This window comes from Castor canadensis, chromosome 16 (genome assembly GCF_047511655.1).
Source record: "Castor canadensis chromosome 16, mCasCan1.hap1v2, whole genome shotgun sequence".
NCBI classification, from domain to species: domain Eukaryota; kingdom Metazoa; phylum Chordata; class Mammalia; order Rodentia; family Castoridae; genus Castor; species Castor canadensis.
In genome coordinates, this window is record NC_133401.1 from 63,869,119 (window position 1) to 63,892,126 (window position 23,008).

General features: G+C 45.1%; 1 protein-coding gene across 4 annotated transcripts in view; it reads right to left on the bottom strand.

The window, feature by feature from the left end:
* Positions 1 to 23,008, bottom strand: part of Vdac1 (voltage dependent anion channel 1) — a 28,215-nt gene that overhangs the window by 4,065 nt on the left and 1,142 nt on the right. The window contains exons 1-6 of one of the 4 annotated variants that reach the window (XM_074057292.1): positions 22,567 to 22,586; positions 13,989 to 14,061; positions 13,365 to 13,414; positions 12,083 to 12,235; positions 11,926 to 11,978; positions 3,626 to 3,853 (exon numbers count right to left, since the gene is read on the bottom strand). In XM_074057292.1, the coding sequence (XP_073913393.1) occupies positions 3,626 to 3,853; positions 11,926 to 11,978; positions 12,083 to 12,235; positions 13,365 to 13,414; positions 13,989 to 14,055 (551 nt within the window). In that variant the 5' untranslated portion in view covers positions 14,056 to 14,061; positions 22,567 to 22,586. The other 3 variants (XM_020181277.2, XM_074057291.1, XM_074057293.1) reach the window with 3 other exon arrangements.

The window sequence follows — 23,008 nt, forward strand, 5'->3', positions numbered from 1 at the left end:
GCAACAATAAAAGAACTTAACATACAATTTAGATTCATCCACCTTCACCCATGCTGCAACATCCAAGATCCTGGTAGGATTTGAAAAAGAGTTTCTTGCTAAATTCCAAACTATTGTTGAAAAAAAGAAACTTCAATTGACCGAACTCCCAACCAAACACATTGTACTGACTCCAGTCACTGGGAATACCTCCTTTCCCTTCCCAGCCATTCAGATCCTCCTCTTCCTCCTTTTGGGCCCTATTCAAGCTCTCAGACTGGGAAGTCTGCCTCACCTCAAAGAAACTTCAGAGGAGTTTGAAAAACAGTGCTTGTGTGTCTACCCCCAAAAGTATATTAAGAGCTGAGGAAACTTCTCTGTCAACCTGGGATCTCCACAGATCAAAGACTGTCTACCACTACTGCTTTTGGATTGTGCCTATTATGCACAGTGCACATTAAGGCATCCTTCCCTATAGGCAGAACCATGGAAAACAAAAATTGTTAAAGTATTTCTGCCACCAAGGACCTGAGAGGAATAGGCTGAGGTTGGTTGGAATCACTGCTTTTCATAAGCCCTCCCTTTGTACCACTCAATTTTATACCCCTGGGCCTAAATCCTTGGATTAAAACTCAAGAAAACATTTAATGTTATGATTTCTTTTTCTTTTTCCTTCTTTATTTAATTTCAGTGCTGGGGACTGAACCCAGGACCTCATGCACACCTGGTAAGCACTGTGTCACTGAGCTGCATTCCCTAACCCAATGCTGCAATTTCTAAGAAAGAAATAATCACCCTCCTTACATAAACTGGTCTTTAAGCTCACCTAAACCTTCTCTAACATTTCAAACATACAATCATTGTTAAGATTCTGCCTCATTACTTTGGATACTTCCAATGGAAGCGGCATAACTGTTGAGTTAGGGTCCACACACGTTAGAATCCAGCAGAGAGCTTAAGGACCCAAGAACAAATTATTTTTCCTTGCTCTCTATTTTTTGAGACAGGGTATTGCTGCATAACCCATACTGGCCTTGATTCCTGCCTCATCCTTCCATGTGCTGGGATTACAGGCACTAGCCACCACACACATCATAGTTACCTGGGTAATTCTGATCTTCAATAATACTCATTAAGTACATTCTAAATTTTTAAGATTTCCCCTGTGCTTTCAGAAAGTACAGGGAGCACTGGGCACTGGTGACTCACACCTATAATCCTAGCTACTTGGGAGACTGAGATCAGGAGGATCACAGTTTGAGGCTAGTCCAGGTAAATAGTTCTCAAAACCACATCCCCAAAATAACCAGAGCAAAGCAAACTGGACTGGAAATGTGGTTCAAGAAATAGAGCACCTCCTTTGCAAGTACCATGCCCTGAGTTCAAACCCCAGTCCCACCAAAAAAGAGAGTACAAAGAGAGCCCAGGAACCTGACTCACAGGGAATTCTGCTTCAGATAGCCCAACCACACTATAAAATGACAGCCTGCTGAAAATAATAGACGTCTAATAGCTTTAGTATAATATTCAAATGGGGACATTTGGGAAGGCTTAAGTGAGTGCTTTTTTTTTTTAAGGTCAGAATAGTCAGAGGCTCATGCCTATAATCTTAGCTATTTGGGTGGCTGAGATTGGGAGGATCAAGGTTCAAGGCCAGCCTGGCCAAAGAGTTCATGAGACCCCCATCTCCAAAATAACCAGAGCAAAATGCCCTGGAGATGTGTCTCAAGCAGTAGAGCACCTGCTTTGCAAACACACTGCCCTGAGTTCAAACCCCAGTCCCACCAAAACAAATCAGAATATTCTAAAACCAGGAACACAACACTGCTTTTTTGTACTTAGCTCTTCAACCCATAAGCAGAGAAACTCCCCATTCAAATTCACCTATAGGAAGCACAAAGAGCGTCTGTTCCACATCTGGGTCTCAGCAACACCCAGGCACACTAGAAGAGGTACATCAGCTACTTCCAAGCCAATTCCAAAAATTAACAGTGTCCACTTGTTACTTACTGAAAATGCTGGCACTCGGGTATGTGGGGAAGGTCAAACAGCCTTCGTTTCTCCTAGTACCAGTACCAATTTCTAAGGAAGTACGAATAAACTAAGGAAGACCCTGCCATTCTAGCCAAATTCTAAATTTAAAACCACTTCTGTGCCTTGATATTTTTCCTATGAGTTTTTTTTTTTAATGTGTGTTGCTTTTTTAAAAACTAGCATACAATGAAATTGGCCTTGTGTTGGTGTACATTTCTACAAATTTCAACAAATGTACAGGGTCATGTACCCACCATGACCATGAGGACACAGAACAGTTCCCTCAGCAGACTCCCTGATGCTGCCCCTTTCACACTCTCCCCATTCCCCTGCCTCCCACTACACTATCTGCTGCTATAGTTTAACTAACTTCTCAATATTAAAAGACTTGACATTTTAAACTAATGACAAAAATTCCTCAAAAACACTGTTATTAATGGAAACAGTATTAGTTTACCACTAATACCACTTACTGGTCTTAAGTTTAAGCAGTCACTTCTCTAGTGACCTCTAGTGGTCACTAAAACTTGGTGAAGTTGAGCCCACCTAGTGCCACAAGTATTCTTCATGGAACTTACTAAAACAAGAGTATTTTTATGACTGAAATTGTAGTTTCTCTCAACCATCATTACTCTTTTTCAATTCTTAAGTCTGATGACAGGGGCTCTGTCCAACCTAACTTGTAACTTTCCCTACACTGTCCAGCAGGTAAACTGCAAAGAGCCCACCTCACAGAGAAGACACTTTGTGTCTTGTTTACTATGTCTCCATTTCATCAAGCACAACAAGATGAATCTCAGGCACTGTACGAGGCAGAGAGCTGACCCTCCCACTCCCATTTTGTTCACAAAAACTGAAAGGATCTCTAGGGCCCAGCAAACTGCAGGGAAGTGGCACCACTTGGGACTAACACCTGCTATAACTAATCAAGTCATTCTGTGTGCATCAGGGTGATATATGTGGTACACAGAACGGAAAGTACCTAAGACACCTTGTAGGCGGGAAACAGAAAAATGCTAACAGGCCATTTGGCTCATCTGATGCCAACAAATTCACATTACAGTGATTAATAATTGAGCTCAGCTGAGCACCAGTGGCTCATGCCTATAATCCTAGATACTTGGGAGGCTGAAATCGGGAGGCTGAGATTGGGAGTATCATCATTTAAGACTAGCCTGGGCAAATAGTTCACCAGACCCCATTTCCAAAATAACCAGAGCAAAAATTGACAAGAGAGGTGGCTCAAGTGCTAGAGCACCTGTGTGGCTCAAGTGCTAGAGTATCTGCTTTGCAAGTGCAAAGCCTTGAGTTCAAACCCCAGTCCCACCAAAAAAATAATAATAATAAACCAGGCAGTGGTGGCTCACGCCTCTAATCCTAGCTACTCAGGAGGCAGAGATCAGGAGGAAGGCAGTGTAAAGCCAGCCCAGGCAAAACAAACAAACAAACTCATCACAAAAAAAAAGGACTGGTGGAGTGGCTCAAGGCCACTGGTGGAGTGGCCCTGAGTTCAAACACCAGTACTGCAAAAAAAAAAGACTGAGATTAGAAAACAACTAATGAAATGCGACCACCTACCACACACACTCAAACCCCACACACAGACACTTACACATTGGTGTGAAGCTGGAATTCATCCGTCTTGTAGCCGACAGCAAAGTTGCTCTGTGTCACTCGCGACTTCGCAGTTTCAAAATTCATCTGGTAGCCAGCCAGCCAGCCCTCATACCCCAGCACCAGAGCACCCCGGATGGAAGGCCCAGCAATGTCAAAGTCCACGTCACACCCCAGGTTGATGTGCTCCCGCTTGTACCCTGTCTTGATTTTAGCATTTTTTTTCCTGAAGGAAAAGAAATTGTATTAAAATCAGAAGCTACTTCGCCCAGGTACAATCACACCAAGAAATGTGTTTTATTTTTTTAGTGCCAGTTTGAATGGGGAGATGGGAGGGGAGGGAGGAGGGGAGGTCAGGGCCCAGCTCTCCCTAAGCAGCTATGTGTCACATTGGGCAGGATGCAGCTTTGTTGACCTGGAATCCAGTCTGCAGAAGGCCACTATACTAACACATGAGCACAGGCAGAGGCCTGGACAATGAGTGTGAAGTTAAGTCCTCTTTTCTACCTTCTCCCTATGCATAATAAGGCAGCCTACGGAGGCATTTACTAGACAGAGTGCCTCCATGGCAAGATGCAAAAGATATCTGTCATGAAGGCAGCTACCTGTACAGCAGTTTTAGGGAGATGGTCATCTTTCTTGTGGCTCACCCAGTAAGTGAAAAATCCTAGATCCCTTCTACGTGAGTACAATGGAAAGATAGCTTTCAATGCCAATCTATGAGACTCCACTAAGTACATAATCCAGAGAACTGGGCACTTCCCAGGCACAGGTGCCTACTGGACCTCACATGACGTTCATGACAGAAGCCCATCACAGAACAGTCATAGAGGCTTGGCTGGCCTGATTCTCAAGACCCAGTATCCCTCAGAAAAAGCAGTGAGTCATGCCACCTACAAGTATATTTATTATCACTATGTCTTCTACCAAAAGCAAACACTAAAGAACAGATCATGCCTGTCAAATAGAATGTGAACTGTGATTACCTGATTGCTTCTATCATTCAGCTACAAAGTGGACCCTCCCAGTCAGCTGCATTCTTAGCAGCCACCTCAGGAGAAACCTGGTCTACTCAGAGCCCCAAGGACTACACAGCCCTATCAGCAACTAGCTTTATTCACATTAAGATTTAAACTTCAGTCCCAGCATGCCGACCATGGACTCTAAAAACCTTTCTCTCCTCCAAAGAACCAATTCTAATCTGTTCCTTGGAGAAATGGCCAATTACAGATCTGGGAAAGGAAATGTACAAGGTGAGCCTGAAGAATCTATCACAGCTACCAAAGATGATAGGAACAGGGCAAAAGGATTTAAGAGCCTATATGAAGAGGCTTCCATGGCAAGCAAAAGTGGGACAATGTAAGCATCAGTAAGAATAGTATCCACAGTGGATTAAAACACATCAAATATCTTTAATCTATAAATTCATAATGACACACAAAACACACATAATCATCTTTAGAGACTACAGAACCAATTTGTGACTCTGAAAACAAAGAAATCAAACATTTACTCTACCTATCCTCTACTAACTACACCCCAAGGTCACCCAATAGTTGATGGAATATTACAGCAATAATTGAAGAAATTATAAAAGTGGTATAATCACCATTTGTTTTGTTTGCTTATTTGTTAATTTTTATTTTATTCATATGTGCATACAATGTTTGGGTCATTTCTCCCCCCTTCCCTCCGCCCCCTCCCTTACTCTCCACCCCCTGCTCCCTCCCTTACCCCCCCTTACCCTTCGCTACCTGGCAGAAACTATTCTGCCCTTATCTCTTATTTTGTTGTAGAGAGAGTATAAGCAATAACAGGAAGGAACAAGGGTTTTTGCTGGTTGAGATAAGGATAGCTATACAGGGAGTTGACTCACATTGATTTCCTGTACATGTGTGTTATCTTCTAAGTTAATTCTTCTCGAACTAATCTTTTCTCTAGCTCCTGGTCCCCTTCTCCTATTGGCCTCAGTTGCTTTAAAATATCTGCTTTAGCTTCTCTGCGTTGAGGGCAACAAATGCTATCCAGTTTTTGGCGTGTCTTACCTATCCTCGTATCTCCCTTGCGTGCTCTCGCTTTATCATGTGATCAAAGTCCAGTCCCCTTGTTGTGTTTGCCCTTGATCTAATGTCCGCATATGAGGGAGAACATAGAATTTTTGGTCTTTTGGGCCAGGCTAACCTCACTCAGAATGATGTTCTCCAATTCCATCCATTGACCTGCGAATGATAACATTTTGTTCTTCTTCATGGCTGCATAAAATTCCATTGTGTATAAATACCACATTTTCTTAATCCATTCATCAGTAGTGGGGCATCTTGGCTGTTTCCATAACTTGGCTATTGTGAATAGTGCCGCAATAAACATGGGTGTGCAGGTGCCTCTCGAGTAACCTGTGTCACAGTCTTTTGGGTATATCCCCAAGAGTGGTATTGCTGGATCATATGGTAGATCAATGTTTAGATTTTTAAGTAGCCTCCAAATTTTTTTCCAGAACAGTTGTACTAGTTTACATTCCCACCAACAGTGTAAGAAGGTTCCTTTTTCCCCACATCCTCGCCAACACCTGTTGTTAGCGGTGTTGCTAATGATGGCTATTCTAACAGGGGTGAGGTAGAATCTTAGTGTGGTTTGAATTTGCATTTCCTTTATTGCTAGAGATGGTGAGCATTTTTTCATGTGTTTTTTGACCATTTGGATTTCTTCTTTTGAGAAAGTTCTATTTAGTTCACTTGCCCATTTCTTTACTGGTTCATTAATTTTGGGAGAATTTAGTTTTTTAAGTTCCCTATATATTCTGGTTATCAGTCCTTTGTCTGATGTACAGCTGGCAAATATTTTCCCCCACTCTGTGGGTGGTCTCTTCAGTTAGAGACCATTTCGTTTGTTGAGCAGAAGCTTTTTAGTTTTATGAAGTCCCATTTATCTATGCTACCTCTTAGTTGCTGAGCTGCTGGGGTTCCATTGAGAAAGTTCTTGCCTATACCTATTAATTCCAGAGTGATAATCACCATTTGTAATCCCTAATGAGTTACTAGGTCATAAATGGCATTAATAGCATCCAAAGAGGGAAAGGCCCCACAAGTACCCGCCAGTGGAAGCATATGGCATATGGCACCACCTCTGTTTCTAGTCTCCACCCTGATAACAGAATCAGAATGGGAGGAAGCCTCTAGACTTACCAATTCACACTCAGTATGGGGGATGGAGGAACATGTTAAGTGATACCAGGGAGACAAACAGTAAAATCAGTCTAGATGTAACTCTACAGACAAATGATCTTATTTCAACAAATAAATGTGGGGGGAAGGGGAAGAGAGAGGATGAATTAAGAGACTGAAGAGTGGAACAAATCAATTTTTCCAGTATTACATGGATAATTTTTGATTCTGTTAAAAAAAAAAAGTCAAGAAAATAATCGTGAATTTGAACAAAGATGACAGTGTTAAGTAATTATGATCAACTTTTTTTTTTTGAGATAGGGTCTCACTCTGTAGTATGCTGGCCCTGAAATTGCATGTGCCACCATGCCTAGCTAATACTAACTTTTATCAATGTCACAATTATTCTGTGGCTGTGTGTCTAAGAAAAGGAATCTTACCATTTAAAGACATATACTAAAATATTTTCAGGTGAAGTTACGTGCTGTATTTACTTAAAATCATATGGGGAGGGAGGAGAGTTATATTTCTGTTTGTGTAAATAAAACATGACTGTCCAAGGGTGGGTAATTATTAGAAGAGTTGATGGGAATATATACGCTGAGGACTTAGTGTACTTTTTTATATATTCTGCATATTCTTTTCTGTTTGAGATTTTCCACAATAAAAAAAATTAAAGTTTAAATCATCCAAGTTGTCAGTGAGAGAAGAATAATTGTGTCAGTGAGGTCACAATTGAAAACAAAGTCAACACTTTTCTTAAGTGACAATGAAACTCCTTGGGACCTCAATTTTGTCCAAGATGCTTCGGGACATCTTGGCAAGCCTTGAAGAGAAAGAGTAACAACAAACAAATTATCTCTCAATAAGAAAAATTCCAAATCTACCTCTCTTGTTTTGCCTGCTCTTAATGAGAAGATGACTATTTGAGTAGTAAGTTGATTGGGTAACTAACTGATGACAAGATAGCTGTTGTGAGGCTGACATTTAGAAAGAGAAGGAGGCCACAAAATGTAGAAATCAGATATCTTATGGCCACCAGATAAAAGCTATTGCCTACCGCCAAGTGCAATGCCTGTGACAGGGCCTCTGACTAGTGATGTGCACCACCTACACCAGTTTACACAGCGTCTCAACTGCTGTCTCAAGAGACCTTGGTCAGCAGCTCAAGCTTCTCCCCAGGTCTCTGCTCTTCTAGCACAGCGCACCACTGCCAAGGAGCCTTTCCATGGCAAATATCACTGGGATTTTTTTTTTTTTCCTGAAGCTATTCATGCATGGTCTAATTTGACAAGCACCCAAGAAAGGCATTACTCTGGTCTGTGGTTAACATCAGGCTTTATCTGTGTAAGGCATTCAAGGTGGGTGCTAGTCCCTAAATGAGGTCTGCAGCCCCCTCCAGATGTGATCTACACTCAACTCCTTCAGGATTCAGGTGCATTCCCAGGCAGCACCCTCAGTCACTTCAGAAAGCCAGCATTCATTACCAATCTCCATTAAGAGTCATCAAAGCTTCCTACAAATACCCAGTAACAAGATGTACACCTGGTACCCATGACTTTCTCTTCTAAACACCATTCTCCAATGTAAGGAACCAGGGCTCCTTGGAGAAATGGCTGATAGCAGGACTAGGGAAGAACAAATATAAATGAACCTGGTACATCTTCTAAAACCAGAAATACAGATAAACTCAAATCAAAAAAAGGAGAAGAGCTTTTCAAAAGCAAACAGGATGTCAACCTGAAGGATCTCCCAGTGCCACACTGGGGACAACGTGAGCCAAAAATAAATGATGCAATGGAATAAAATAAATGTCCCATAGAATAAAACAGATGTCCATGAATCCGTACTTGTAAAAATAATTGGTTACATAAATGAGGGAGAAGGACTGGCCCTTCTTTATGGTAGAATTCCAATTTATAAGTGAAGGAATAATGGGAATAGAAAAATCACCATTTGCCAAACACAACTGTTGCAGGCAAGAATTACCAAAGGAAGTTTCCATTTGTGAGCCAAAGCAGGATGAGAAGTAGAATATCTGCCGTCTTAGTAACTTCCCTTAAGACATCTACTAATTATAAAGAGACAAAAGAGTAGTTTTACAAAGGGACCTCGCAGACACCACTTTAACCAAGTGATCAAAGTCAACACCATCAGTGGTGAGGCATGTTGGCATATTCTTCCTGATAGCACGCACTGAGGACATAACACATCATGTCTACAATTGCCAAAAATGATTTAATAATGAGGAAACATCAGACCAACTGAAACTGAAGGATATTCTACAAAACAACTGGCCATTCTTCAAAAACGTTCAGATCAGGGACAGGGCTCAAGTAGTAGAGAACTTGCCTAGCAAATATGAGGCCCTGAATTCAACCATTCCTCCCCTCACCAAAATAAATGTCCAGCTCAAGAGAAACAAAGAAATATTGAGACTATGTTCCATATTAGAAGGGACAAAGGAGACCTGACAACTAAATGCAATGGAGGATCCTAAACTGGAAAGAAAGAAGGCATCAGTGGGACAACAGTTAACAGTATGGCACCAACATTAATTTTCTGATGCTGATCGTCATGCTTGTTTAAGGCCAGGGACACATCTGAGAAATGCATCACTGGGCAATTTTGCCATTAAGCAAACCTCACAGAATACATTTACACAAACCTAGATGGTCCAGATTAATCATTCAGCAGAGCCTCTTGATATGATCAAAAGACACAGCAAACATGAGATGCATGAGACTGCTGCCAGGGCAACACAGCATACTGGTTTACAGTAAGCTTTTTACAAGTAGAAGGAGAGTGGTGCACAATAATGATAAAAGGTAAGCTAGGTGTCCATGACTCATGCCTGAAATCCTAGCTACTGGGAGGCTGAGATCAGGAGGATTGTGGTTCAAGGCCAGACCTGATAAAAAGATCACAAGACCCCACCTCAACCAATAGCTGGACAGGGTAGCACACACCTGTCATTCCAAGCTATGCAGGAGGCTGATATAGGGAGGCTTCTAGGCCAGCTGAGCAAAAATGTTTGCAAGACTCCAACACAACAGAAAAAAAAAAGCCGGGTGTGTAGTGTGAACCTGTCATCCCAGCTACAGCAGGAAACATAAAATAGGAGGATCGTGATCCAGGCTGCCTGGGCAGAAAGCGAGACCGTATCTCCAAAATAACCAGAGCAAAAGGACTGGAGGGTGGTTCAAGTGGCACAGTGTCTGCCTAACAAGTGGGAAGCCCTGAGTTCAAACTCCAGTATACCAAAAAAGAGTTTGGAAAAGTATAAAAGCCAGTAACACAATCATTTGTTGTCACTCTCAAGTATCATGCAGTATACATAATCATATGTGGTATACTTTTACAGGACTGGCAGCACAATAGGTTTATTTACACCAGCAGCACAGACATGTGATAATGCATTGTGCTATGACATCACAAGGAATTCTTCAACTCCATTGTAATCTTCTGAGACCACAACCCTACATGTGGTTCACAGCTGAGGGAAGGTATAAAGGACCTACATACTATCCTTTTTTTTTTCTTTTGGTGGTGCTGGGGATCCAACCCAGGGCCTCATGCATGCCAGGCAAACACTCTATCTCTGAGCTACAAACCAAGCTCTATTTTTACATTTTTGTATAACATATTGTATAAAAAAAGCATTAAAACTATTCCAAAATAAAAAGTTAATTTTCTTTTTTAAAAGACTTCTCGTGCAACCTTCCCAAAGGTTATGGAAAATCCCTTACAAATCCCAAAGTGTGCCATCTCAGGGCAGCAGCCAAAGTCAGGCAGCAAATAAGTCAGGTTTATTCTCCAGTCCCTCATTCTATCAAGGGGTCTCTCTGGATAACTTCTCCCTGATATAATGGCAGAAGACTTAGGGGAAGGAGACAACCAAATGCTCCTAAAGGAGGAATCACAGCAGAGGAGAACAAAAGTGAACCAGCTCCCAGGCTGGGGATATAGCACAGAGGGAGAGAGCTTGCCTAGCAAGCTCCGGCACCAAAAAAAAAAAGTGAATCAGTTAAGTTCTTCAGACTATCCATAACCAAGTAATAAAAAGGATCCTGTCTCCCCAGTGGCCTCCACCCCAAGCAGAGCACCTAGACTTAGTGGATCTCACTTCTAATAAACATTTGTTGGAAGAGAAAAAAAGAAAGAAGAGAGAAAGGAAGATAATGGAGAATGGCAAAAAATGAAATTCACTTAAAGATGATTGAGATGATAAATTTTATATGTGCATTTTGCCCCAACTGTCAAACTAAAAACTGAAATTCAGCACATGCCCTGGACTCCATCATCAGTGTGCAAAACAACCTTCCCTAATTTAGGAGAATCCTATTCTGAGTGAGAAAAAATAAGGGTGGATTCTAGAAAGGAATAGTCCCTTCTAGCCATGTAAAGCATCCAGGCGCTGAGCAGATGCTATGTGGCCTCTGATATACAAACCACCAACAAGCCTAATCCATTTGTGACCAGAGGGCCTAGAAAGAAATGTGGGGCCTCAAGAGCTACTTTTCAGTCAAGTCCACAGGGTTAATAATGATCTTATACAGGAAGCTGGGAGAAGGGCCCATTACACCTGCAAAACAAGCTGGCAACAGTGACCAGTTAGGCTCTGCTTCCAAATGTCACCTGCTGTCCTTCAGCCTTGGCCACTTATATTTCCAGCAGGCAGCTTTACTCATATAAGAAGAAACATTACTGGGCCAGAAACCTTGTTGCCTGCAGCCAGGAGCACACTGACAGTGCAGAATCTTACTAGAAAACAAAACTAAACACTGGTTCACATCCTCCATTAGAAAGGAAACTCTTTGGGGGGACTTAGCAGCCTGGCCTGGGCACCCTCAATCCCCAGATGAGGACAGAGCCAAGCACAGTAGTACTCAAAACAATTTGTTGGAAAAATACCTTTCCCAAATTAATCAGTGCTTATTATGGCACAGTCCATTAATGGATGGATGTGGGTATGTCCTGGGGCTGAAGCAAAACCAGAGAACTTTAAATCTATAGGTATTGGAGGCTGTGTTTTAGGTGGTGTCAGCCCTATCTCCAAAATTTTTTGCCACAAAGGGCTTCCAGGACCCACACTATCACAGAATGCTCTTATGGGAAAAGAAATTAAGACTCTTACCCAGTGTTAGGTGAGAAGGACGAATCAAAGGTCAACTTCAGTCCTCGTGCAAGCTGAACAGAAAAGAAAAGTGCCAGCAAGTTTAGTCACACATCAGGCCAGCTGATGGGAATGAGTAAAAGCATTTTACTCATGGCTTCTCAAAGGTAGCCATTACCTGATCTTCCACAGTAATCTCGGTGCCAAGTGTGTTGTCAGTGTTCCACTTCTCAGTAAATGTCAGGCCATATTCAGTCCACCTGTACTTGGTCTCCAAGCTGCCATTAACTTTGGTGGTCTCAGTGTTGGCTGAGCCTGAGCTTGTAAATTCCTTCAAAGAAGAGGAAGAGTCACAGCCTTCAGCCTGGCATGCCACTTCAGGCCTCTATGCAACAGGTGAGTCCCTAAGTGTGTGCAGGTAAAAGCTACTTTTACAGTTCAATTAAATACTAAAAGTGCAGAAGGAAGTAAAGGAGCCTGCTACCTAAAGGAATCTTTTGGGGAATCTTTGTTAGGAGATAGCTTTCCTTTCTCGCCTATAACTCTGAAGTCTTGACAGGAAGGCACCCCACTTCCATCCTGACTCCAGCCTCATACAGATAAAAAGCATTGAGCTAAAGCTGACAGAGCACTAATTCAAACCCTAACTTCTCCCTCCCAACAGCTGCTAGAGTTACAATCTAAAGAAGACTGCTAAGATTTTTTTTAAATAATTATGTGGCATTAAACATAGGTCAATTTTGAAGTAAGAAGCAATAAGGATCGGGCTGGGGTGTTGCTCAGTGTTAGAGCGCTGACCTAGCATGCACAAAGCCCCAGGCTCGATCCCCAACACCACAAAAAAAGTAAAAAAGCAAAGAAAGCAACACAAAGTAAACTACAACTGAGCCCACCCTCATTTTCCTGTAAAGATTAACAGCTACTCGCAGAGAAACTAAAGCAGATACTTTAACACAACTAAGGCCAATAGGAGAAGAGGACCAGGAACTAGAGAAAAGGTTAGATCAAAAAGAATTAACCTAGAAGGTAACACCCACGCACAGGAAATCATTGCGAGTCAACTCCCTGTATAGCTATCCTTATCTCAACTAGCAAAAACCCTTGGTCCTTCCTATTACTGCTTATACTCTCTCTCTCTTCAACAAAATTAGAGATAAGGGCAAAATAGTTTCTGCCAGGTATCAAGGGGGTGGAGGGTAGAGAAGAAGGGGGTGGGGGAGGTAGGGGAGGGGGTGGGGGAGAGGGGGAGAAATGACCCAAACATTGTATGCACATATGAATTAAAAAAAAAAAAAAAGATTAACAGCTACTGAACTAGGGGTTACTGGCATGGCTCCCCAGACCACCCATCATACAGATATATAGTGATGTGACAGCCACAGTCCAAAAAGTGTATTACATCACAGACACCTGTTGATCAACAACAAATACCTATCTTCCATGTGAGTTGGATAACTTACCAAACCATTCTCAGACTTCGTTTTCAAATCAAGTTTTATTAATCCAAATCCTAAAGGATGAAGATAACCATAACAGGTTAAATAAGCCAGGAATAGCATTTCTGTCTCTTGCCTCCCTCATGGCTGTTTGAAAATACTTTCTAAAAGGGAATACACTGTGGCTTGGAGGACTGAGGACACCCAGTCCCTGCTGCTGCCGCCCATGTGTGGGGCTTGACGGCCATGGAACAGCAGCAGACAGAATAGATACAGGCCCCCCTAGGCCCACCTGTGTTCCCAGCAGAGCCTGAGAGGAAGGTGCCTGACAGCTGGCAGACACAGTCATCAGCCTCATGGGCATGTCAGGCTAAATTTAGAAGCAGGGATCTGCAGCAGAACAGCAGCAGCCACAGAACTGCTCCACGCTTGCAAGAGAAAACGAGAATGCAACAGCCATGCACAAGCTTCCACCCACTGGTACACAACACAAACTACTGCACCCGCCATGGAAAGCTGATCTTGTTTTCCCAACAGAGACGTTCTCAAGAGGTGACCACCCTAGGTCTCCCAAACTACTCCAGGTAAAATCGCAAACATGCCAACCCCACTTGTGAACCGAAAGGTCCTCCCTCCCTTGGCACTCACCGTAGCCCTTGGTGAAGACGTCCCTGGCAGACTTGCCAAGATCCACATATGTAGGAGGCACAGCCATCTTCTGCTGCAATACAAGAACTGCCAGAATAAATGCTTTGGCAACTATGGAAATCAGTTTCCCATCAATAAAAATGATTAGATACAATTAACAACTGAAAAATTACCCACTAAGAGTTCTAGGAACCCCATGCTCTCAGGTGTGAGCAGAGAAGCATGTGTTGTCTTGACCTTTTGTGACCAGAGCTGGAGACACTCAGTGAGAGTTTTTGTTGACAGATTAGCCTGACCTTCGACCTCTCCTCCTGGGCATCCCCAGGCCTGAACACAGGCCCAGAACATAGTAGGAATCAGTAAATATTTGGTGAACGAATTAACTGTCAAAGACACATTCCCACGAGCCAACTACTTTACTGAACTGCAGGACTTCTGCCAATAAAACATATCCTCTTACAAAATGTCGGCACCTAGGACATTAAATGCACTGAGTAGAAGTCAGAGCTTTGTGTGACAACGTATTTTCACCTGGTTCTGATTTCACTCATTCAACACATATTTATGGAGTACCTATTATGTGCCAGAATGGGCCCAACTGTTCACAAAAACTTTTTTCCTTTAGGGGAACCCTCCTAGAGAATATAATAAAATTTAACTAATTAGACAACTCCTTGCATGAAAAGAAATCCATTCACATACTACCAAAAAAAATTAATTTAAACATTTTTTGTACTCCAGTGTGACCTTTCAAAGTACTTCTTGGGGGGGCTGGGGCTGTAGCTCGGAGTAGAGCACCTGCTTAGCAGACATGAGGACCTGGGTTCTCTCAACAGTACCAACCAAGGAGAAAAAAGTACTACCTGAGATTGTTACAAATGACTAAGCCAGTCAACATCATTTATTAAGCATCCCAGTTTTCAAGGAAACAGAGAAACTCAAATAATCTTTGCCCTGGAAGGCTTTATTTGATGAGCTGTGTATGCAAAAATTAAAGTCCTAATCTGGGTCAACAAATGTTGTGTGCACTGTCCTGAAAAAGAGGGGGGTCATGCATGAGAAAGCACCATCTCCCACACCTTCTCTATCCCCAATCATTAACCTCAATTAACCAGACAGATGTTCCATTAGTTTTTAAAGTACGGTATACCTAAATCAGCACTCCATCTGAAGTTACACACGAGTATTCACACAATGAACACACTCATTGCATGTTCCTATGTGCTGCCTATGTGTGGGGCTCAGCTGCCAAGGAACAGGCACAGGCCCCACCTAGGCCCACCTGTGCTCCCAGCAGAGTCTGAGAGAAAGGTGCCTGACAGCTGGCAGACACAGTCATAGGGCCTCATGGGCATGGGTGAGTAGAAGCCCACTGACAAGGGCTTCAGATGATACCAAGGGATACCACCCGAAATGGGAAGTTGCCTTTATTTCAAAGACACAGCAGAGAGGCCTTGGAAACCGTGGGTACACTGCAAAAGAAACAACTGTAACCTCTCCATGCTACATTGTAAAACTCTGGTCAGGGGTCCTATTTTACATTTCCCTACTTTTGTCCCAGCTCACCTATGTCAGAGCAGGGAAAAGCAGTGAGCTGTTTACTGTTCTATTTTTGTTTCTTGCACATGAGCAGTTTGGAACCTGTGGGCAGGTCAGCACATATTAGGGTCAAGGCACAGAAAGGGTGAAAGAAGTTTAGGCTGCGCTCTCTGGCTCTCTCAGGTCTGGGGGCTCCCATCTTCCCACTTGTTCTTTCCTCCTTGTAGGCCCATGCTCCCCAGGGACAGACCAGGAAACCAGGGGCCAGGTCCTGGAGAAACAGCACACACCTCAGGTCAGGGGGCCTGGACCTTCCTAGGAGAAGTCAATGTCGAACAAGACTGGGTTGAAAGCTGAGGTAACGCGGCCCAGCAGACTGGTAGAACATCTTGGCAGAGGACTCAGAACATTCTCCATTCCCACTTGGGGCGCAGAGAGCCATCCATGGACAGAGCACCTCTCTGTAGTGCTGCTCCTCACCAGCCCAACCTAGGGCAGAGGTGGAACAGCCAGTGGCTGCATCTCTGGGTCCACTAAAGCATCCCCCAGAACCCAGAAGCCAGGTCCTTCCTGGCTACTCTTCTCTAGCCCCACAGAAGAGACACTCCAGTACCCAGCCCTCAAATATAGCAGCCTTCACATCTGGACCCATCCCTCCCTTGGGAAAAAGGTAAAACATTCATCATTTAATGTGCCCCAAAGGCACTGTCCTCACTAATCCCCAAGACCCAACAGGAAAAGCCACCTGTCAAAAAAAAACTCCACTCACAGCAAAAATCAGCCTAATGCACAAGACTACTAAGAAGATTATTAGGCAAGGATGCAGGAGTCAGGATGGCATGGCTCAGAAGAGGGGCCATTAGGACATCAGAGAGGGCTAGGCTTTCTGTGGTGTGGGCTTCCTTCCTTGGGCCTCCCCCACCCCCCCACTGCATGTAGGAGAATTCACTAAAACACAGCCTTCAGTGCCAACACTTCCATGTGTTATAACCATGGCTGAACAACTGCATGGTGGCCCTCACCCTGTAGCTTCCTTTCTGCTCTTGGTGTGTCACACATCATTATCTGCTGCACTCATCCAACAGGATTAAGAAGAGGCTGAGACCTACGAAGCTCTGCCTCTGCTGAGAAGTCAGCCTTCTTACAATTACAAACAGTACCCAGACTTTAACAAATCCTTTAGAACCACATCAGAGCCAATGCTATGGTAGAATTGATGATGTGCACTATGTTTCCTCAGGCCAGGAAGAGAAAGCAGCATCCGCTTTCACACTCATTGCTGCTAGATACTGGCCTGGAGGCTGAACCCTGACCCTGGCCTTTCTAGCCTCTCCTTCCACCAGATCTGCTCCCTGTGCATTTCCCCACGCACAGATATCTCTACGGCATCCACTCCACATGCCTTCGGCCCAGCCTCTAGGGTTGAGCATGAAGCAGGGTGGCCTGACACAGACAGAAGGCAACAAGGCAGCCTCGGAAGACAGGACTACAGCTCTCTGCCTGGGTGATGGCTTGGGCACAGAGCCTCGGGACGTTATGCCCATGCTGGGTAAGACCAAAAGGAAGGGCAGAGCCAGGCTGAGATCTTCCTGCAGTCACTGATGACTTTGAGAAAGGCCAGAAAGCAACACCAGGAGACAGCAGCCCCTGATTCCTCTCTGCAGCCTGCCAGCCTACCTAACCCTCCCTGGCTGACCTTGAACAAATTATGCAAGCGCCTCTCCAGCTAAGGAATGTAAATCCAGCCATACTGGAAGCTCAAAGGAGAGGGATAGTATATCACCCAACATGGTCTGCACAACACACTTACATAACCTCCATCCTGGGGGGTACACATCCTCCCTGATTCATGAGCTGCATGGCAGTGACAGCTGCTCTGTTCACTGTGCCCCAGCTCCCTCCACACACCTATCCCCCACACTACCCCTAAATTCAAAGCACCTCAGAGCTTGTCATGCATAAAGTTATACAAAATGTAAATAAAGGCGCCAAGGTCTGGCCCAGGATATACATTCAATATAAATATATGTTTGATGAGTGAATACACAATGAGCATCAAAGTATTATTTAAGCCAGGTTTGGTGGTGCCCGCCTTTGTACCAGCTGCTCAATCACTTGAGCCCAGCAATTCAAGACCAACCTGGGCAACACAGCCAGACCCCATCTCAAACACAAAACAAAGAATTATTATAATGGGGTGGGGGGAGAAACTTAGTATCTGACAATAGAGACTAAGTAAATTACAATGTAACCATGAAGTATGAGCTCCCTGAACACAGCAGCAGCAGCTCCCTGAACACAGCAGCAGCAGCTCCTTGAGTGGGAGACTCATGGCTAGCACACCCTACCCCGGCCGCCCCCTTCTTGGCCTACAGAGAGCTGAACTCTTCAGTAGTGAGCACTAGCTACTCAAAACCAGGCATGGACTTTATCCTAAGGGCCAGTCACACAACAAGGTGTGGAGTTCAAATAGAATTTTCAGTTTTGATTCTTCTCATTACTTAAATTGTATATACATTGATAATTTTTCTTAGAACAGAAGATGTTAAAAGTCAGCCATGGTCCAACAAGTTGTTACAGTACAGATGCCAGAAGGAAAAGCTAGGTAGACAGCATCTACACTGGTTCTAAGAACAAATTCAAATTACACTGAGATGGCAGATTTACTATGGGGGCATTCCATTCCCAGGTGACCACTGGTGGCTTGGCCATCCTGCCCAGAAGGCAGGAGAGAGCAGAGCTCCCTACCTTCAGTGTGCATGAGAATCACAGGGGCACTTGTCTAACAGCCTCTCTAACAGCCTTGGGAAAAAGAGGCCATCCCCCTCCTTCCCTCCCCCCAGCAGAACAGACTCTCCCTGCACCTAGCACCCCCCAGAACCCCTGCCTTGACATATGGCCTTTTCTCTGCAGAATCTCCCTCAAAAGAATCCAAGCAGGGGAGACTTGGTGCTCTCTGAGAGCCAGCAACCACTACAGTGGAGTGGCCGTGGACCCCAAGGCTCAGCCAGGAACAGCCAGGAGGAAAAGTCTTCCAAACACAGACAAAACCCAAGTGGGTGAGACACCACCTCCAAAGGCAAAGGAGCACAGGGCTAGGACCTAAAGAGGAGGAGCCACCCTGCCCTGGCATTTCCCAGCCCACCAAGGTGACAACAGATGGGCCATGAGCCTGCAAGGGGCATCCTGGGTATTAACAGATCCTAGGGCCACATCTCTTGTCAGCTACCCTATACTCTGCCCACACCTTTGCAAATTATCCCTCCATTAAATTCTTACTGGTGGTGTTCTTGGACAAACCATTTATACTCACAGGGTCTCATTTTGTTCACCTATAAAATGGGACTAATGATCTATGAGAACTGTTGCAATGAATAAGTAATGAAATAGGTGGAACATTTAGGAGGGTCTGGCACCTGAGAGTGTCAGTTAACAGTAGTAGTACCATAATCTACCATACTTGATACTCTTTGCCCCTCCCGATCCACCTTTCTCCTTGCCACCCTGCTGTGTCCCAGTGTCCATCATTAGGCACTGTTATCCGTGGGCTTATGGCTGAGTTCAGCCAATGGGAAGCAGCTGGAGAAGACGGGTGTGCAGGGAAGAATGGGCACTCATCCCCCAGGCTCCTTTCCTGCCAGGCCTCCAGGCAGGCAGCAGCTACTTTTTTCTACCCAAGCCCTCCAGCTCCTGCCAAGCTTCAGCTCTCTCTCGGTTTCCCTAACTGCCCCCCATAGCCCTCAGGGTATCAACACACCCAGGGTCACACCCCTTGTAATGTACCCTATGCCCTGTCCACATCTTTGCAAATGACCCCCTCATTAAACTCTTGGATATTATGAAAAAGTCATCCTAGGGATCCCCTCAGGAAGAGAGAATTGTGGGAAAACCTTTGGCTCTGATGTTTGTCCAAAACCATTCTGAATGGTTAGCCAGAGAAGTGGGCCATCTTTTAGAAGGGGCATCAGACTAGTTGGGGTTAGACAGATTAGAGCAAAAGCAACTGCCCTAACCCTGGGACCAGGAAAAACAACTTTCCAGCGTGAGACAAGCCCAGCTCTGAAAGCCAGCACGCAGGGGTAAAGGCACTCAGAAGCCTCCCAAAACACACACACAGCAGCACTTTCTCCCTGGGCAGAGGCAGCCCAGGGAACAGTCCCTAGCTCCAGATGCTGGCACAGCCAATGGCTGTGCTGGTGGCAGTTTTGTGTTCCCACTGCAGCTACCCTGCCTTCGCCTTCCACAACAGTCTCACAGGGGGCAGCCTGGCTTTCCAGGCGTTGCTTCTATTTTAAAACAACCTGGAAGCTGGGCCACCACCACCAGCTTGGCCTTCCACAAGACTCAGGAGAATGTAGCTGACTCAGGGCAGCCTGCCTACCCACCTACCAGCAATGGGAGAAGCCCTGGGCTGGCAGCCAACATGCCAGGGTCTAGGGTCCAGGCACAATAAGGCTCCTTCCTGACCCCCTGTTCCCTGGAGCCTCACTGCCTGGCTTGGTCCCCTGGAGTTAACACAGTCAGCACTTGGTGGGTAGCAGGAGTCAAGAAGACCAAATCCCAATTCTACTCCACCACTTTCTAGGGTGTTGACTTAAGACAAGTCGCATTCTGTCTGCACCTCATTTTCCTTCAGCTCTAACATGGGGACAGAGCACCTGGCTCAGTTTCCTTGAGGACTGCATTCATCCCTCAATGTAAAGCCGTTGGTACCATGGCTAGTACACAGCCAGTGTGCAGACCTAACTAGTATTTTATTTCGGCTTTCATCTTGTATCTTTATTTTTATTTTCATCTTGTGTTTTTATTTTTGTTTTGTTTGGTTTATAGTGCTAAGGATCAAACCCAAGGCTTCACCAACATTAGGCAAGTGCTCTACCACAGAGCTACACTACCCAGCCCTCATTTTGCATATTTCTTATTATAATAATAGCTGCTGAGCACATTGCAAAGGTCATCCTGAACCACAGGGTCCAGAGTCGTCCCTGTTCATAAAGAGGTATTGTTTGTCTGTACTGTCCAGCCAGGACCTGGAAGAATGCCTCCCACTTCATCTCAAGGGAAAACTGACCCTTCTAATACACACTCAGCACGACTGTCCTCTCTCCTCTCTGCCATCAGGAGTTTCTCCACTGAGCACTGCCACTGCCGAATGGCCAACACCATCACCCCAGGCTCACTCTGATCAGTATGAAAGAATTGGTGCATCTCATCTGAACAGCAGTTTCTACTTTTCAAAAGTGTTCATGTCTATTAGCTCCTTGAAAAGGAGCAGTGACTGCAGTGTGAGAGCACAGGGCCCAAGTCCCAATTCCACACCCCCACCTGTGACACCTCACCTCTGTGTCCAAGCACAGAGAATACATCACAACGTCACAGAACATGTACAGAGATCCCAGGATGGTGAACGATGACTGTGAAGATAACTATCACACTTGTACCGAGGAAAAAGTGAAGCACAGGAAGGTGACTTAACCTGTACCAGACCCTCTGGTTCATGTCATGTTGTGTTCTCTAGGGCCTTTCCACCCCTGTTCTGGGTAAGGAACTTAGCTCCCCTGTGAGTAAGAAGTAAAATGGAGGAATGTGGCTAGGCCTAGTGAGAATCCCACTGGTTGCCTCTTCTTGGTGGCTACCACAGGGCTATAAACTCACTTGGGTAGTTCTTGGCCTAAAGATGTCCCACTGTGGGGACTCCAGTGCCTCACAAGCATCTTACTGGTAAAGGTAGGGGTGAGGCCACTTATCACCACCTGCTTGGAGTTCAGAGTCTACACCTGCCTAGCGTCCAGCAAGGTAAGGCCCATAGGCACCTCCTCATGTCTGGTCCCCCTGAGCCCCAGTTACAAACAGTCCCCACCTAAAGCCCTATTCTAGAACAGCAGAAATAAAACGAAGAAATCAGCTGTGAGCACCCACTCCCCAGGGCCAGGCACTTTATTCAGCACAACTCTAGCAGAAGCTACCGACACACCCACCATCAGAGGAAAGGACACCAGATCCAATATCCTTTCACCCATTTCACCCCACCTTCAAGCCCAGTAACACCAGCTCAACAAGTTTTCCACAAGGCTCAGGAAGTCATGGAATGAAGATTTTGTGTCTAAAACAGTTATTTCAAGTCAGAAAGTAACTGACCTTTGCTCTCAGGGCTCTAGAGCAATACATACCATTATACTTCTTTAAATACTTGTGATCCTCTGCTAGGCAATGCTACTTTCTGGGAGTGAGCGAGATGTTTGTGTCCTCAAAAGGATGTCGAGGATCAAGAGACTGTCTGGGTCTGCAGTTCCTACAAATGCTTATACAATAATCCCACAGCTACTTAAAAGTGAACCTACTATGTGTCACCTGCTAGAAGAGTAAAACTAAACCTGTCAATAAGGGTGGTTAGAGTGCATTTACCTCCACAGAACATTCTCAAGCACCTACTGTGTGCCACAGAGCCCCATCCCAGACCTGAAGACAAGGCTGTCAGGGCTTAAGTCCAAGCCTCTAAGAGCTCAGTGAGTCCAGAGCTGGGGTGGAGAGCAAGAGCGCAGGCCCTGGGTAGTCTGCCCTGGCCTTGTCACCATCATAACATTAGGCAAAGAGGGAGCCCTTTCTCTATCTCCTCTGGGGAAGAGAGGCTAGCTAAGAGGATGGGGGCTTCAGGTAGAAGACTCATTCCAGCTCTTCTCCTCACTCAAGGTCTGCACAAACTCAGTTCTCCACCCTGACCTTGTCAATTTGTAAACTGACAGGAATTTTCATGAATTATCCTGAAAACCACCTGATACACAAATGCTTGTTAATAATCTAGCAATAATGCTATTAAAAATGACAGGACCTACATTTATTGAATCTCTTCCAGTACACCACGTGTTACAAAATGGGCTGCGGGGGATGGGCTCAATCCTCCCCAGAAGCTTCAAGGTAAGCGCAAAGGTTTCTATGGAGGCCTTGTGCGTAACAGGCCCTGCTCTGAAGGCTGCCTGACAATCGACTCATTTTATTCTGCCCCAAAACCCAAGGAAAGAGAAGTATGATTATTGCTCACATTCTACAGATGAGAAAAATGAGGTCTGATATCTTCCTAGCAGTGTGACCTTGGACAAATCACTGGAGCTGTGGGCCTCGATGTCAGGCTCTGAACCAGTTTCCTGAATGTACAGTCCCATTTGGCGATTCAATGAGCAGGGATCCCTCCTAGGGCCAAGAAGGCCGCATCGCTCCCGGTGGGGTCTCCTTTTCTGAGGCCAAACCTCCTACCAAGACCCTAGTCCCGGCCCCTGCGGCCTAAGTCGACTCTCAGCAGCAGCTCGTTCCGCCCGGGAAGGCGCTGGCACGCGATGGAGGTGCAGGGCGCCAGCTTCTCCCGGCGTGGGCCGGCCAGGGCATGTAGGGCCGGGAACTCTGGGGCACAGCAATCAGAAGCTCATCCCGGCGGATTCAGCTTGGCCAGCACAGGCCTGCGGGCCCGGGAGGGCAAGCGTGAGTCT